The sequence below is a fragment of the Melospiza melodia genome, chromosome 14, assembly GCF_035770615.1.
Source record: "Melospiza melodia melodia isolate bMelMel2 chromosome 14, bMelMel2.pri, whole genome shotgun sequence".
NCBI classification, from domain to species: Eukaryota; Metazoa; Chordata; class Aves; order Passeriformes; family Passerellidae; genus Melospiza; species Melospiza melodia.
The window spans coordinates 17,113,515-17,129,219 of record NC_086207.1 but is presented as its reverse complement, the minus strand read 5'-3'; the positions used below and the strand labels follow the sequence as shown (position 1 = coordinate 17,129,219).

Sequence of the window (15,705 nt, the reverse complement as noted above, 5' to 3'; positions counted from 1 at the left end):
AGCAAGACGCCTTTGTTAACAAGCTGGGTGTAGCTCACATTTTTGTTTAATTCTTCTGGGCATCTCTCTAACAAACAAGTATTCTTTGGAGCTCAACTCGGTAATCGATACAATTTTCTTAGTTTACAGAGCAAATAATTACTTTCTGGTGATGACTTCACAAGGTCGGGGAGATGCATATAAATACTGGGGAGGGAGAGGGCTGAGAACCATCCACGGACTCTCCGGCAACCGACCCACACGGATCAGCCGCCACCACCGCCGCCAGCATGAAGATGGCCAACTGTGCTGCCCTTCTGGGGCTGGTCCTTCTTGCCTGCTTTTCTGGTAAGTCATTTCTGTCATTTTTGCTACACTCCATGCTGGTCTAGACCTCCTGATCCTTTCCCTGTCTCTGTGCATCCTGAAGGATGGTGCAGCCTCTTGGGGATGGGATGGTTTGGGAATACGCGGCCTCTCTTTTCAATGAGCTTCACCCTTGTGCAGACAAACAGATGGGATCTGTGCTTTAAGCTTTTGAGCCTTAGTGGGGATTATGGAGCTAAAGAAGGATGAAATTTTAGGTCCTATTTCTCGTTTAGTGAGTCAAAATTTCTGGTTTCACAAATAAGATTTTTTTTTTAATCTCGGTGTATCACTTTGCATTTACTTGGAGTAGATGAAACATTTGGGAGGATAATCACTTCTTGGTAATGAGAAGGTGTAGTTGGCTGATCTGTAGGGAAATTGACGATTCCAAAGGAATTTTAGTGAAGGACATAATAAAATTTTTACATTTTGTAATTTCTATTTTTATTGTAGATCTTGCTGTTGCTCAAAGACGGGTGAGTATTAGATCTTTGTCATTTAGTCTTGATTTCGAAGTCTAGATGAATAATTCATACTCACGCTATATGTCAGGGAATGCTTGAGGGAAAAAAAAAGAGAGAATGAATAAGAAAGAAGTGCCCCTAAGTGCACCTCTTTTCCCAACGTAAGAAAACACCTTTGTCAGAGAGAGATAATTTAGCACTTTGATGATTAAAAGGACAGCGATTAATAATGTAGAATGCGAGTCAGCACAGCACAGAGTGCCAGTAGAAAATCTATATGACTATTGAATATCTGCCTAATATCTTCCCTGTCTTGATTCCCCAAGGAATGATCATTTTTGCCCATAATTCTCGCCAAAATTACTTTAAGTCTTAACAGCAGAGAGGCGCTTTCATTACGCTGTAAGAAACTCGATATAAATTTTCTTCCACCATGGAGGAGCCATTGAGATTCCTCACAGTAGCCTCCCAGTGCAGCAAAACCAGGATTAGGGCAAGGACCCCCCTCTGTCAGTTTGGAGACATGATGAATCCCCTTTCCCAGGCCAACTGCGCCTCCTACATGGCCTCTGGAAAAACCATGAGCGTCGTCTGTCCCCGCAACTACGACCCCGTGTGCGGCACCAATGGCCGCACCTACCCCAACGAGTGCTCCCTCTGCAAGGACTTCTTGTGAGTAGAAAGTCCCCTGATCACCCACAGCGCCAGCTCGAGCAGCAGGAAGAAGCCCTTGGGGTTGTGACTAATCGTGGGGTGGGCTGGAATTTTCTTAAGTTTCTGTCTTCCTTAATGCGCGGGATCTTCTGTGTCAAAGCCCCAAAATCTGATTAATTACAGGGGCTTTACGGGTGGAGGGACTTGATGATTGAGATGATAACATGGCATGAAAAGATTAATCCCTGCTTTTCTTCTCCCTCTCTCCCTCCAGCCGCAACCGTGCCCTTGACAAGAAACACGATGGAAGATGCGTTAGGGTATGGCCTGAGATTGGTTCCTTCCCCTGCTGGGTGACAGCCAGGCCCAAACCTAGCCCAGGATTCCTTCTGTACTGAACCCACACAATTGCTAGCTCTCAGAAATGGGGTGAAAATGAAGAATTTCAGATTGGCAGGAAATTTAATTTGCATTTTGCTTGGACTGACAAAATCAGTGAGTTTTAAAAGGCAAAAGATCTTCTGTAAAACAGAGTTTAGAAAGGAAGCTTATTGATTTCAAGAGTGTTTCATTCTGTGTTATGAAAACACTTCCCTTTACATTTAGACTCAGAGGCTTGTTGTGGCTAAGAAATTCCCAGAAGAAGTTTGAATTTCAACTAAACTGTAATTTTGTAACAGAAAAAACCTGATTCTATCAGAATGTTTATCACAAAGTTAAGTTAAAGTTAGTATCAATATAGGGAGCTACCATGAAGTGACAAAGAGTGTCTATTTTTAGTTTAGAGAGAGAGAGGGAGTAAAGAAACATTCTGTCTGTGCAATTTCACATAATACAATGACTCCCATTTCAATACACTCAGAGTAATTGCAGGAGCAGTGAGCTGAGTGTAAATTCCATTTTTGAAAGGTGTGAGGTATTTTAGGCAAGGATCCTTCATGGTGGCATTCAGGGGGGAAAATCCCCAAGATGACAGGGATGAAGCCCTCCTCAGAACAGATAGTGATGCTGTACCCACAGGCACGATTTCATAGCCCTTTTCATCTTGCAGCTCTGGGCAGAGGGGGGAATATCTCTTGCACCACACTCCGTTACACAGGGCCGCTGCAAAGGGGAGCAGAGATTCAAATGCTGCTCTGGGACTGTTTCAGGTCGATTGTACTGGTTTCCTGAAGCCTGGCAGTGGTTACAACATCCCCTGCACCCTGGAGTACTCCCCCATCTGCGGCACCAATGGCATCACCTACAGGAACAAGTGCCACTTCTGTACTGCTGTGGCGTAAGTGAAGGGCCCAGGGCAGGGCAGGGTTTTTGGATCAGTATTTCTCTTTTTGGTATTTGGAGCATAAAGGGGTGGTTTGGCTCATGAGGCAGCTGCACTGTGCTCATTCATTCTCCACTTGCTTTCCCCCCAAAGGAGCGGCCTGGACGTGAACCTGAGGACCTACGGAGAGTGCTTCCAGGTAAAGCCAGAAATCTGCACTCTTAACTGCTCTTACATTTTACAACACTAATTCATGGCTGAATGATAGAAATGCCTCCACTCGCCTGGTACACTTGGCCTGGAAATAGGACTTTAGGAAAATAGTTATGCCAGGGTCAACAGGTATGGAACCTAATCCATGGCTGAGATATTTTGTCCCCTCTCTGATCTGGGAACAGCAGGAAGAAGGTGCTGAGACCTTCATTTGCTGTGGAACTGGATGAACAAGAGATGGTGCATCATTGATGCAGCAGCACTATTAGTAGCAGTGATTCCCTGGGTGGGAGAACTCGGTGCACTGGGACTTGTGACCACCCCCTTTCTGTCCACTTGCCTCTGCTTGCCTGCTGGACCAGAGCAGCCAGTGGGAGGGCCATCCTGGAAATACCAGCATGGTCATTCCACTACTTTTAGCAATATTTATTAGATTTTTTTTTTGCCTCCACCATCTCCCTACTCCAGACTGTTCCAGGCAAGCACATTCTCCGAGTCTGCAGAATTACTGGAACAACAGAGCCCTGCTCCTGAAAAGTGCTTTCACGCTTTGCCACATCACAAATACTAAACAAACATAGAGCACTTATGTAGGAAAATACAGGCACCAGAAGTTTTAAGCCCTGTTTTTTGTTCCATTAGCAAAATGTCAACATCGACTGCGGCAACTTCCAGCAGAAGGGCGGCAACATGGTCTGCACCTCCGAGTACAACCCCATCTGCGGCTCCGACGGCAGGACCTACTCCAACAAGTGCCACTTCTGCTCCGCTGTCTCGTAAGTGCAGAGCTCACCACGTGCCCAGGGAACCTGAGCAGCTCCCGTGCAGCTGGTGGGAGCCCCAGAGCTCCCGTTAGCTCCCATCCCTACCCCGTGCTCCTCTCCCAGCGCTCGCTCCTCTGCCAGCTCCCTCCAGGCACCACAGATCCTGAGCCTGAGTGAGTCTTCTCCTCCTCCCCTTGCAATTAAAAGCAGATCTCTGCTTGCAGGCTCATAGCATTGCTGGCTGCCTCCCTGTCAGGGTGATTGAAAGTGTGACCGTAGGAGGTGTCCAAAATTATGGGGTTTGTCCCAAATCTCCTCAGTCTATGAAAGCGTGTAACGGGAGGAATCTGAAAAGAAGCGGAACATTAAGTGAAGTACTCTATGACTTGGAGAGCACAATGGCTTTTGGGTTATTTGGGCAAAGTTAGGCTATAAAAATGAGATCCATGTCTCTAATTTTGGTCTCCCTCTCTCCCTTCAGACGCAGCCTTGGAAGTCTGTTCTTCAGGCACCAGGGAGAATGCTAAGCTCTGGAGCTGGACCCTTCAACATGACACTTCCCTCACAAATTCTTCAATCAAACATGCTCTTCCTTGCTCCCATAACTGTTATGCATCAGTCTCTGCTTTGATTGATCAATAAATTAAATGCAGCCACAATCTTGGCCATGGAGTGGTTTTCGATTTTGGTTTTGTTTTCCAGGAGGGGTAATGGTCTTCAGGCTTTTGGGTACTTTTCTGACAGGCAGGAGAAGTGGTGAAATAAACCACAGTAAAGAGCCAAACACCAGCCCAAGCCCTCAAGACAGAATGTCATTCTGTAGCAAACCATCAGAAAATGCTATAAAATAGCACAACTTTGAATCTAATTTTGAAGCCTTGCAGAGTGTAAATGGATTTGTCTTTGTCACAGCACTGGAACTTGGAGGAACTGTTTCTTTCAGGGGCCTTGGCCTGGTGGGATGGTCCTGGGGGAGTGTGGGAGGGGGTGTGATCAGCTTGACCTGGTCACACCTGGGCAAGGGGCAGGTCTGGTGGTCAGCCTTATAAAAAGGAGGCTCACGGCAAAGGGAGGAGGTATCTCATAGGGAGGAAAATGAGGAACTGCTGCTTCCTTGAAGGGTGTGTCCATTGAGATTGTGCCCATCAGCAGAAAATTGCAGCAAGCTAGGCAAGGCTGTAATGAGCCTAATGAGAACCTGAGGAGAAATTAGACTGGGCTCAGGCTTTCAGCTTCTTGCAGAAGAGATCTAAAAAGCTGTACTGGTGGTATTTGAGGCAGAGGACCCCTCAGGAAAAGGTCTTGGGTTTTCTAACTCCAGGAAAGAAGGGCAAGAAGGCGTGCTAGCGGTTCAAATGTGTTTTCTATCTGGGGAAAAAAGGTGTGAAGATAACATCTTTGTGGGAGCCTGAAGCGTGCACTGCAGGAAAAATGACATCCGTGACTGTTGGTGATGATGTGCCATCTCTTTGGGTGAGTCAAGGAGTTAATATGCAAACAGCACAAGCAAAAAAAGTCCCAAGTGCCATGGCTAACACACTCCCTTCCTCATCCTTTCTCCACCTCCCATTCTCTTGTTATGTAAAAGAACACCTGCTGCTAAGGCTGATATTTAGGACAAAATCTGTGACTTTCAAGACACTTTTTTTGGTCTTGTTTCCTGAAGTAGATAATTTCTTGACCAAGAATTTTTTAGGTGCTCCCCACCAGAATGTAAGAGGCTTAGTCTTCCCTAGAACCAGCACAGAGAGCAGGAAGAAGAATGGAAATTCTTATTTTCGTGGGTTCTTTTGGTGTTACTACAGGTAAGATAAATTACATCATACCTTTGTGCCTGCTCCTAAGAAAACAGAGAGAAATTGGAGAGTCACAAGAATCCTCACTAATTACCTGAGTGTCTGATAAAACAGTTAAGGAACAGTAAAAGCAGCCAGTTTGGATGTGTTTGTTGAATTGTTTTATAATTCCTTGTTGGACAAGAGGTTTACATAGCGGCCACAGAGCGGTGGAGTTCTGGCCATAGCAGGAAATCATCTTCAGTGGCAAGGTCTTATTGTCAGCCTTCTGAGGTAGCTTGTGCCTGAGGAATCAGATAGCTGCTCAGAAGGCTTTGGAAAGGCCCAAAAAAAGAGCTGCCCACCTGCAGCAAAATGGGGACAAGTGGTGAATATGTGGCAGTCTCATAAGCCTCTAGATTATTAGAAGACTAAAGGTTTGTAGCATTTAAATCTAAAAAGTGGCCAGCAAAGGTTGGGACTCAGCTTGACACCAGCAAGACTCTGCACAGCAAGGTCCAGGTGCCCTTCCTACCCCTGAGAGGGACAGAGTTCCCCCCGTTTGCCACCAAGCCCCTGTTCAGGTGTCACAAAGAAGTGGAAAGGGGCAATAACAATAACCACCCGGCTGGCAATTCAGCCTTTTCCTCTGCAGGGTTTGTTCCCTGCCTGTGTTTGCTGAGGCTGGAGCCAGCCCAGCTGTGCTGCAGCAACCAAAACGTTGTTTGGGCAGATAAGGGGCTGAGGCATCGAGGCTGTGGTGACGTCTGAGAGCAGAAAAGGCAAACAAGGAGTGCTGTGAGTGGCAGAACTGAGCGTGGCTGGGAATGGTGCTGCGGCTGACGGGTTTGATAACTAAATTACATGAGAGGCTGAGTCGTGAGATCACCCTTAATAGACAGCCCAGGATTCGCCTGTCAGTCATGGTTTCCCTGCCACTGTGTGGATTTTAAGATGACTGGCAAGCTGCAAACTGATTTCAGTTTGCTTCCCCAGATGTACAGCACCCATAGCATTGCTTTCCTGCACAAACTGGCTGGGGATGCTAGTAGCATCTTTCCTCTGTTGCTAGAAAAAATGTATAGAAATGTGATCTTTATTTTTAATTTTTTTTTTCTCACTCCTGTGTAAAATTTGGCTGCAACTAGCTGTGTATTCAAAATTCAGTGGGGGAACTGAAACCCAGATATATCTACACACATTCCTCTCCTAAGCCTTGCCTCCTTGGGAAAGCATACTAAAATTTAGGCTTATTCTTATCTGGAGAGGTGTTTGGCGAATGGTGTGCCTGAACACAAATCCTTGCACAGCCTCAGCTGGAAATAGAGCTTGGATCTGCCAATTCCCCATCAAATTCCCACCACTGCCACTTATGGTGGGAGCAGAGCTCTAACATATGTTTGTGAATGTGAAAAACTGGAAAAACATTGACAGCTAGAGTTTAAATAGTTCAGGGAGGAGAGTCAGCAGTCCTATCTGGGACTGTGCATACAGCGAGCAGAGCATGTCACAGCCCAGCTCTTCTCCACCCCAACTCCACAAATTTAGAACCATCCTCAAAAATAGCCAGGGAACAACGTATAATTGGTTTCACAGACAACACATTCTCATGCTGTGATTTATTTCGTAACGTCTAGTGAGTGTCATCACTCGGTGCTGGCATTCGGAGAGGGCCCAGAGAATGAAAATTACCAGCTTCCCTGATGAATCACTGCTTTGAAAATTCACCCTTGTGAGAATCCTGTGACTATTTGGAAAAAAAAATAAAATATAATTATGTTACAAGCACGTCTATCACTCATGTAATTATCCCTTTCTAGGTTTGATGTGGACAGGGCAGCATTCCTTAAAGCACCATAAACCGGCCAGGACCAATAATGGCTTTAGAAACCAAGTGGAGAAGTTCTCACAATTAAGGTGGGGAATGAGGACAGCTACGGACAGGCGCATAAATACACAGAAAGGCAGCTCTGTGTGCACACTGTGGGCTCTGGGACTGACACAACACCTCCTGCTCCATCCTTGGACTAAAGAACTTCCTGCAGCATGAGGGCTACAGGTGCCTTAGTGCTTCTCAGCCTGCTGCTGCTCTCTTTCTTCTCGGGTAAGTAATCTTTTCCCTAGCCTAGAAAAGAAAAACACCAAAACCTCTCCTGACAACAAATTTTGGAGAGTCTTGATCACTGGCTGACAGGCTTGAAGATAAAGCTGAGCAAGTAGAAAATATCTGCAGGACTTGCTCACTCCTATGACATATTTCCACTCCTCGTGGGCCTCTGCAGTGGATAATGTAGTGGACGTGTCACTGGGAGACAGAGCGAGCAAATTCTGAGCATTTCTTCAGCAAATATACCAAAGCAGAGTGTAATTACGAATTTTTGGTACAAGCGTTCACTGGAGAGTTTTGCTGAACCAGTTAAAGAAGAAGCTCGCTCACCTCCAGGTCATCTGCTCTTGTTTTGATCCTGAGCATCTTGGTATTTGGTGTTTTCCTTGGAGATGTGGAGACGTAATTAGATGAAAGTTTCAGCTTTCGTTGATGTTGCAGAGAAAAGCCTGAAAATTAAATTCAAATGTCCTCAAGGAGTCAGAACAAAGAGGGCAAATTAAAAGGATCCAGCAGCTATTTATCTGGAGATTTACCCATCTCTGTGATGATGTGGGGAAGCTGAGTGATGATTTTTGAACCTGTAGATCATGTCAGTGTTTATCACTTGCTTGAGTCCAGCTGACCCAGCTCTGCAAGGTGTGTGGCAACAGTTATTGAAGAAAATGTGGAACAAGAATTATTTATACTTGTTTTTCTGAGAATAATTTGAATAAAGAAGTCACTTGAGAAAATGGCAAGCTGTGCATGGAGAAGAGGTGAATTGCTTTGTACACATTATTCGTTATGAAATATTCATCTGTCTCTAATTGAGTCTTAATTGGGCCTGGGTTCCGTCAGAAGGCTGATTCTTCCTTCCAAGGCCAGGCAGAATAGCAGCAAACCCTGTGATCTCCTGTAAAATAAACAGATGTCAAGAGGCATCATCACAAATTCTTCTGTAGCTGCATGCAATATTTATAAAAACTATTTAATGAGCTGTTTAGTAAATAATATGCAGATAGCCAAAACAGTGCCTGCAACATTATGGCAGCCTAGCCAAACCTGAGGACAGGGTAAATGTGCCAGCACCAGGAAAAACCACCAAAGGACAACAGAAATAGCAAGAGAAGTAGGAAGGCTTGATGGATGAGGGTGGAGCTGACTGAGGGTTGGGTGGGATTTCCACTGGGGAGAGATGAGTGTAGGACAAGGTCCTTCCACCTCCTGCCCAGAGCCGCCTGAGCAGCCCCAGAGCTGGCAGTGACCCCTCTGACCAGCAGGCACAGCCTCACCAAATGCTGGGCTGCGAGAATCCGTGTAACTGGGTGTTCATCCCGCTCTGCTGTGACCCAGATTCTGCAGATCTGCATTCAGCCCACCCTGGAGTGTCAGGCTCCCCCTTAGAGACGTGACAGGGTCGCCCCATTTCACAGCTCTGACTCAACCTACACTCCTGCCTGCTGGCTTTGCTGGGAAGAAACATGAAGAGCATGCACTGATGAGCTCAGAGCCCAGAGCCTGTGGTTACAGAAGGGATTTTGGTGCTGGTTCTGACCACTGCTGCCTGCTCTGCTCCCTGTCACCCCATGACATCTCTTGGTATCTCACTGGGGCTGAGCCTGTCCTGGGCTGTGCTGAGCATGGCTGGAACCCAACCACAGGATCTCCTGCTCCACAGTCCCCTCCTGTCAGCAGCACCAGCCACTTGCATTGCTCAGAGGAGCAGGAGCCTGAAAGCCTTAAAAGCCACCGTGGTTTTAAAATCTCTGGGAGCGCAGTTCCACATCTGATATGGCAGCTTGCTTCCCCAGGAGTGGCTGCCTTCCAGGAGATTGGGTTATGTGTCTGAGGTGTAGCTAGCAGCTGAATGAGTGATTGCATGGTATTTTAGTAGCATTTTTCAAAATAGGAAAATACTAAAAGGCAATTCAGATAATGTATTTCCTGCCCCCTCTTCCCCCGTGAGGGATGACGGAGTAGGAAAAACCTGGAGTGTGTTTCACTGTGGTTTGCATAAAAGGTTTGTGAATTTAGCTCAAGCTTTATCAGAAAGTAACGCTGACGTGTAAAACCTGTCTGGTTTTTATTTGCTTTTTTGTTTTTTTGTTTTTTTTTTTTTTTTCCCTTTTAGTTCCAGATGTAGCAGGTCAGGAGATTGAAGAGGTTAGTGCTGCTGTTTCTGCTTGCTGAATCTGCATTTAATAGAACCATGGAACCATTACTGGTGGAAAAGACCTCCAAGATCATCGAATCCAACCTTTGACTGATCACCACTCTGTCAACTAAACCATAGCACTGAGTGCCACATCCAGTCATGGCGTTTCACTTTGGAGGAATGTTTTTATAACCAAAATCTTGGTGCTGGGTAAACAGTTTTTAATGTCTGCTGGGAGCAGGTGGGTCCTTCCAAGTATTCCCAGAGCTGGGGAGTTCACTGCTGCCTGGGGAATGTTGTGTGGCCACGTTAGCAGGTAGAGCAGGGAAATAAATGGTTGGTTTGGCAAATGCTTATGTGCTGCACCACTTTTGACTTGGCTTCACTATCCAATGTTCTCCTGAAGCAAATGGATTATTGAGTGTCTTATTCCCTCAAATTTAGTTAATCCTTGGGATTTGTAGAGAGACAAAATACCTGTACACTTCCTGGGCATAACTTTTAATTCCCTAGGTAATTTCCTCATGGTTTCTCCCTCCTTCCTCTGGGAAAGCAGGAGCTTAGCAAGCACCAAACTGAGCGCAGGGTTTCGCAAGACACTGAAGTCATGCAGCAGGGAGGTAGCTCAGCTCCAGGTGCCTGACAAAGCATCACTGCTGACTCTTCTCGTGCATGTCTAGGCTAATCCACTCCTGTTGTTGGGAGGTCAAGACTTCTCCCAAGTGACTCCAATTTCCTTCCTCAAACATGGGGCCAAATTTCCCCTGAAGCGCTGCTTCTGTTCATTTCTGAGAGGGCTTTTTCTGTCAGAAAACAGGCAGTGTCAGAAAAAGCCTTACATTAATAATCTTGGGTCCAATTTGGAAAGTGAAACAAAGAGCATGGGGGTCCTGAAAGGGTTCTTTTTTAATTATTGTTCCTTGTGCAGATCTGTAGAGAGTTCCTGAACAGAAGCGTGTACTGCACGAGGGAGTCCAACCCTCACTGCGGCACGGATGGTGTCACCTATGGGAACAAGTGTGCCTTCTGCAAGGCAGTGCTGTAAGTGACACTGGGGGCACTGGAACAGCAGGCTCTGCCTTCATTGCCATGGATCTAGGGGTGTTCTTCATGGAGGGGAAGCCCTGTATCCAGGCTTCTCCTCTTGTATGGACCGGCCTCTGAACCGTGCCATGCAGAATGTTTCCTCCTTGGAGCAGAGCTGTGTGCTATGAGTTAATTTTAATTCATTTCTGGGCGTTGCAGGATGCTGGTTGCCATGCTGAGAGGCAGCACAGGGCCTGAGAAGCAAATGCATCCTGCCTGTACCTTCCACAGGCACTAAATTGATGTACAATTCCCACTATGTGCCACAGGCTGCAGCTCTCACTGCCCACACTCCTGGGTACTGAGAAGTGCTGGAGGAATGTGGGAGCTGAGCCATGCCAAGTGATTCCTGAAAAGTCTGAATGAACTTTGTGGAACAAGACACAAGATCTCAGAGAAAGAACAGGATGTCTCTCCTTTTCCTGAGCCTTGTCACCTTTTAAAGGAGATGCAACAGGAGCCATCCCTGATGGATGGAATGTGCTTGAAAAATGTTTTTGCCTTAGCAATCCTTACATTTAGTGTGCAGCTAAGGCTGCCTTATCTTGGGGCAAATCAGAGAAGAAAGAGGAGAGGAGAAAATGGGTGGGTGCTCTTGTGAGGCACCAGGGAGATGCACTGGCACCAGTCAGGCCTGTTGGGGTGGGTGAGCTCTGTCCCAAACTGCTGTGTCTGTCATTTGCTGCTTGGTCTAAGTCTCTCTCCCTCCTTTTCCAGGAGAAGTGGAGGGAAAATAAGATTGAAGCACCTGGGGAAATGCTGAGTCCTCCCTGGCCCGAGCAGCAGGAGCTGAGCCGCCCTAGGCTGCAGACAGGAGCAGCCCGTCCTCCCTCTGCTGTCTCTGCTCAATAAAATAACACTCAGCACCATTCTTGGCTGGATTCTTTCTTCCATAAGACCCAGAAGAACGCTTTGATCCAGCCATGCTGGAGCTTGATGCTGGCTTTGCTCTCCAGTGCTGTTGCATCACCTCCTCCTGGGAAGGAAGGCGATTCCCACGGCTCCATGGGCTGTGCCCTCCTGCCCCTACCAGCCACAGCCCCTCTGTCCCGTCCTGCCTGGCAAATTGGCACATTCTGGGCAGCCAAAGACTGCTCCTGCCCGACTCTGCCCATGCCAGGGGGTGGGCGACAGCAGGTTCCCTTGCCAGCCTCCATAGCCCTGCTCCCTCTCTCAGGGGTTATTGTGGGAGGGTGATGGGAGAGCTGATGAGCAGCGTGACTGCCTATGCCTCATCTCCTTTGGAAAGCAGAGACAAGCCAGCTGAGCATAGGGAAATATTGCTCCATTTAAGCCTGCACCCAGAAGATGGCAGGTGGAGGCTGGTTTTAGGCAGAAGCTGCAAGGATCTTCTTCCCAAATCTGTCTTCTCCCTTCTTTCCTCTTAGAGAACGCTTTGTCTTGGAAACTGTGAACTCACCAGCCTTACTTTCCTGCTGCCAAGTGGCTTCTCATGCTAATAAAATTATATTTAGAAGGGAGCCAGATTGTATAAATTGTCAATAATTTAAAAAAAAATATTCCCTGGAGCAGAAGAGCTGTGGGTTTACTCGCCCCTTCTCTAGGATAAATTCTCTCTGAATTATACACAGACCTTGATTTTCTAGGCACACGTTTGCATTTATTTACAATTTTTAATACACACAGACTTCATTCCTTTCTTCACTTTTCACACTGCTGCCCTCTCTCTTCTTCACTCTGGCTGACAAATCCCTCTTTGTGCAAACACAAGAAAAGTAATTTTACGGTCTCTCCCCTTTCACCGTGCAAAACTCTCACAGGGAAATACTTGTGGCATCCTCTTGTTAAAACATTGGCAGCAGATCAATGGGACAGCAGCACCTTCATGTTAAACACTTAACTTTCAAAGGGAGCTTTAGATTTACCGTGAGCCTCAGGGGTCAACATCTTTTGCAAGCACCTAAATGCTGAGCACCTAAACCTCTGGACCTTGTTTGGACAGAGCTGGAGCATCTGCCTCTCATGCCACAATCCCAGCTTTGAACTCAGCTGGGGCACAGTGCCTAAAAAAAGAGGCTTCAGCAAGGTGCTCAGCGCACCTAATACCAGCTTCTTCTCTGCTAATCCACATAACCCAATTCTGGGAAATGCTTTGTCATTTGGTAACTTCCCAGGCAGCCAGCCAGTGGCTGAGCTGCACGGGCAAAGCTTTGTTTTGGAGCTGTTTTGGAGCTTCTCTCAGACCAGCAGCCTTTGATCCTGATGTTTTCCCCATCCCAGCCTACTGGATTGTTGCAAAATCTGCCACCTCTGCTTTGAAGCAGACCAACCCTTGCTTTGGCCCAGTTGTACAGCCTGGGCCCTGGTTTGGTTTTAAATTCAGATGTTATGCTTCCAAACTCGACAGGACATGCGGAGAATGGGCAGGATTAAGGGGAGCAAGAGGCACAAGTGGTCCTGAAGAACACATTGGGAAAAGGCCTCTCCTGACCAACCTTCCAGCTTGGAGCAGGATGGCCTCCACCACTTCTCCTACTGTAGTTATCCTGTGATGATCCTGTTACATTGTGTGGCAGAGGACCAGCACCATGTTCAGAGGACAGGAGCAAAAAGACCCCATTTTTAGCATGGAAAATGACATTTTAATAAGAGAAGGGCCATGGGGCATCTTTAAGCCTGAGATGGCAATCACTGACTCCAAAATTCTCACAGCATATTGCCATATCTAATCCTTTTAAATCTGGAGGCTGAGATAACAAGGACAGATCATTGCAGAAGTTCAGTGTTAAATAACCATCATTTACCTTGTTTTTTTTTCAGAGAAAATAGCAAATAAAACACCTCCATACCTCACAGACCCATCTCCTCCACCTGTGCCCGGGAAGTGGAGAGTGGGAGTAATCTGCTTTGAGGAAATGACTTCCCTTACCTGGGGACACTTCCCAAAATGTCCCCAGGAGAGGCCAAGAGAGGCAGAGCTGCCTCAAAAGCCACTTCAGTTGTGATCCATCCTTCCAGCTGAGCAGGCCCATGGTTCCAGTTACCTGGGATGGAAGGGATGCTTTGCTGGAGCCAGGTGTGTCCACTCCTGGGTTTTGAAAGCTGGATTCACCCTCCCAGTGGGGCTGATGGATCCCTGGGACGGGGCAGCAGTGGCCACAGGATGCCCAGCCTGAGCCCTCATCTGTGTCTGGCTGCCTCCCCAGAAACACACACCAGAACAGAAATCAAGCCTTCAGCTTGATTTTCCTTCCACTGTTTTTCCTTGGTTTTCTTCTTACACCTTTGAATTTGTGTTGGGTTTGGGTTGTTTATGTGGGGGTTTTTGTGTTTTTTGTTTTGTTTTGTTTTTTGACAACTTTGGAAGGTGAGTGAGTCATGATAGATTTGAGATCTCTCTTAGATAACATCTGAGATGAGCATCTTCACAGCTCTTCCTCTCCTGGGAGGAAGGGGCAGAGGCTGGCAGTGGAATGAGGGCCAGGCTCTCCCCACACCTCACTCAGGCCCCCCACCAGCTAAAATACAACCAGAATGAATTCTGTGCATGGTCTCAGTGCAAGGCAGCCACTGCTCACAGCTGAGCACCCTCCTGTGACCATGGCAAAGGGAAGGATGCTATTTCCCTCTCACAGCCTCACTCTGCTGGTGCTGCAGCTGATCCTTTACTGTGTCCAGCTCTTGGCCCATTTAACTTGTGAGCTCAACTGTGCTTCCTCCTCCTCCTCCTCCCCAGCCCAGGCACGTGGCACTGGCACAACTCACTGGGATCCTTTGCCCTACTTTTTTCCCTTGACATTCAGTGTTTGACAGGGCTGCCATGGGATGATCCAAGGGTGGTGGTGCTGACTGCAGGGTTCCCACAGCCTGGCTGGGGAGGAAGCTCTGGACCTGGTTATCATTCAGGTTCAACCTCTTTTTCCCCAAGAGGAGCAGGCTGGATCAGCTTGGGAAGGACTTTGGTCCAACCTCCTGCTCAGGGCAGGGTTAGTGCTGAGATCTTATCAGGCTGCTCAGGGCTTTAGCCAGCTGAGAGCCCTCTGAGGTGGATGTGCAATCTCCTCCTTGGGCTGTCTGTGCCAGGGTTTGGCTGTCACTGTGGTAAAGAGTTTTTTTCCTTGTGCACCCAATTTCAACACCTCTTCTTTCAACTCCATCTCAAAACTGTGTGCCACCATGAAGAGTCTGAATCCACCTGCTCATGAACCTGCTTTTTTTACTGGTCATTGATGTTATTTCCCCCTGAAATCTTCTTCTCATCTCCCTCTGCCCTCTCACTGAGCTCCAGCCCTCAACTCTCTTGGTGGTTTTTCACTTCAGTTTTTTTTTTCCTTATTTTGGGACAGAGCCCAAAACTGAATATTGGAAGGGATCCTGAGCCATGGGGAGAGAGAGAAGGATTGTTCAGGGCAGGAGAGCTGTGGGAGAGTTTCAGGGCACTGAAAAGATGTAGATGGTGACATTTGCTGGCAGCAGCAGGAGGATGTCAGAGTGGATTGGGCCCTCATGGATTAGAGAACAGCTGAGCCTGCCCTGGGGTGAAAGGGCTGCCAGATGTTGGGAATCAGCCAACAATTCCCTCCATCACAGCTGGAGGGCTTAAATAGGAGCCCAGGGGAGAGATTTGTCTGTTTGAATGGGCTACAGAGCAAAGAGAAGGTGAGGAGTGTGCTTAGGGGTGTGAGTGTTGGTGTTTGTTTTTTGGGAGCTGGTGAGCATTTTGTGGGTTTGTCGCCTGCTTTTGTGGGTGGGTGGTTTGCGGGTTTTTTCGCCCTGAAATAAACAGTGTAGTTTAAGAGATAACTTTTAAGTTTAAGTTAAGAGCTTCTTACAGGAGCAGCTGCAGTTATTGTGTGTGGTCTAGGTGTCCTATAAGGTGGCTCTAAAAATGCTGGAGAAGGCTTTGAAAATGTGGAAGACAATGATTACCCC

The 15,705-nt window shown here is 47.2% G+C and overlaps 2 protein-coding genes across 2 annotated transcripts; both read left to right on the top strand.

Moving 5' to 3' along the window:
- Positions 1–97: 97 nt before the first annotated feature.
- LOC134424827 (double-headed protease inhibitor, submandibular gland-like) lies at positions 98–4,366 on the top strand. Its single transcript, XM_063168953.1, has 8 exons — positions 98–327; positions 802–824; positions 1,357–1,484; positions 1,741–1,786; positions 2,618–2,745; positions 2,884–2,929; positions 3,586–3,719; positions 4,189–4,366. Exons 1-8 carry the CDS (start codon positions 270–272, stop codon positions 4,232–4,234), a joined length of 609 nt encoding a protein of 202 aa, XP_063025023.1. The 5' UTR covers positions 98–269; the 3' UTR covers positions 4,235–4,366.
- A 3,060-nt stretch (positions 4,367–7,426) lies between these two features.
- Positions 7,427–11,681, top strand: LOC134424571 (serine protease inhibitor Kazal-type 6-like). The gene is made up of 4 exons (XM_063168379.1): positions 7,427–7,586; positions 9,703–9,734; positions 10,655–10,767; positions 11,530–11,681. The coding sequence occupies exons 1-4, from the start codon at positions 7,529–7,531 to the stop codon at positions 11,573–11,575; spliced, it is 249 nt and encodes an 82-aa protein (XP_063024449.1). The 5' UTR covers positions 7,427–7,528; the 3' UTR covers positions 11,576–11,681.
- The last annotated feature ends 4,024 nt before the right edge of the window (positions 11,682–15,705 follow it).

Bases quoted from the DNA above. Each gene is read 5' to 3' on its own strand.
- LOC134424571 (XM_063168379.1), top strand. From the start codon at position 7,529: ATGAGGGCTACAGGTGCCTTAGTGCTTCTCAGCCTGCTGCTGCTCTCT. The intron at 7,587-9,702 runs GTAAGTAATCTT...TTTCCCTTTTAG, and splicing joins GCTGCTCTCTTTCTTCTCGG to TTCCAGATGTAGCAGGTCAG. The intron at 9,735-10,654 runs GTTAGTGCTGCT...TTCCTTGTGCAG, and splicing joins CAGGTCAGGAGATTGAAGAG to ATCTGTAGAGAGTTCCTGAA.
- LOC134424827 (XM_063168953.1), top strand. From the start codon at position 270: ATGAAGATGGCCAACTGTGCTGCCCTTCTGGGGCTGGTCCTTCTTGCC. The intron at 825-1,356 runs GTGAGTATTAGA...CCCCTTTCCCAG, and splicing joins TTGCTGTTGCTCAAAGACGG to GCCAACTGCGCCTCCTACAT. The intron at 2,746-2,883 runs GTAAGTGAAGGG...TTCCCCCCAAAG, and splicing joins CACTTCTGTACTGCTGTGGC to GAGCGGCCTGGACGTGAACC.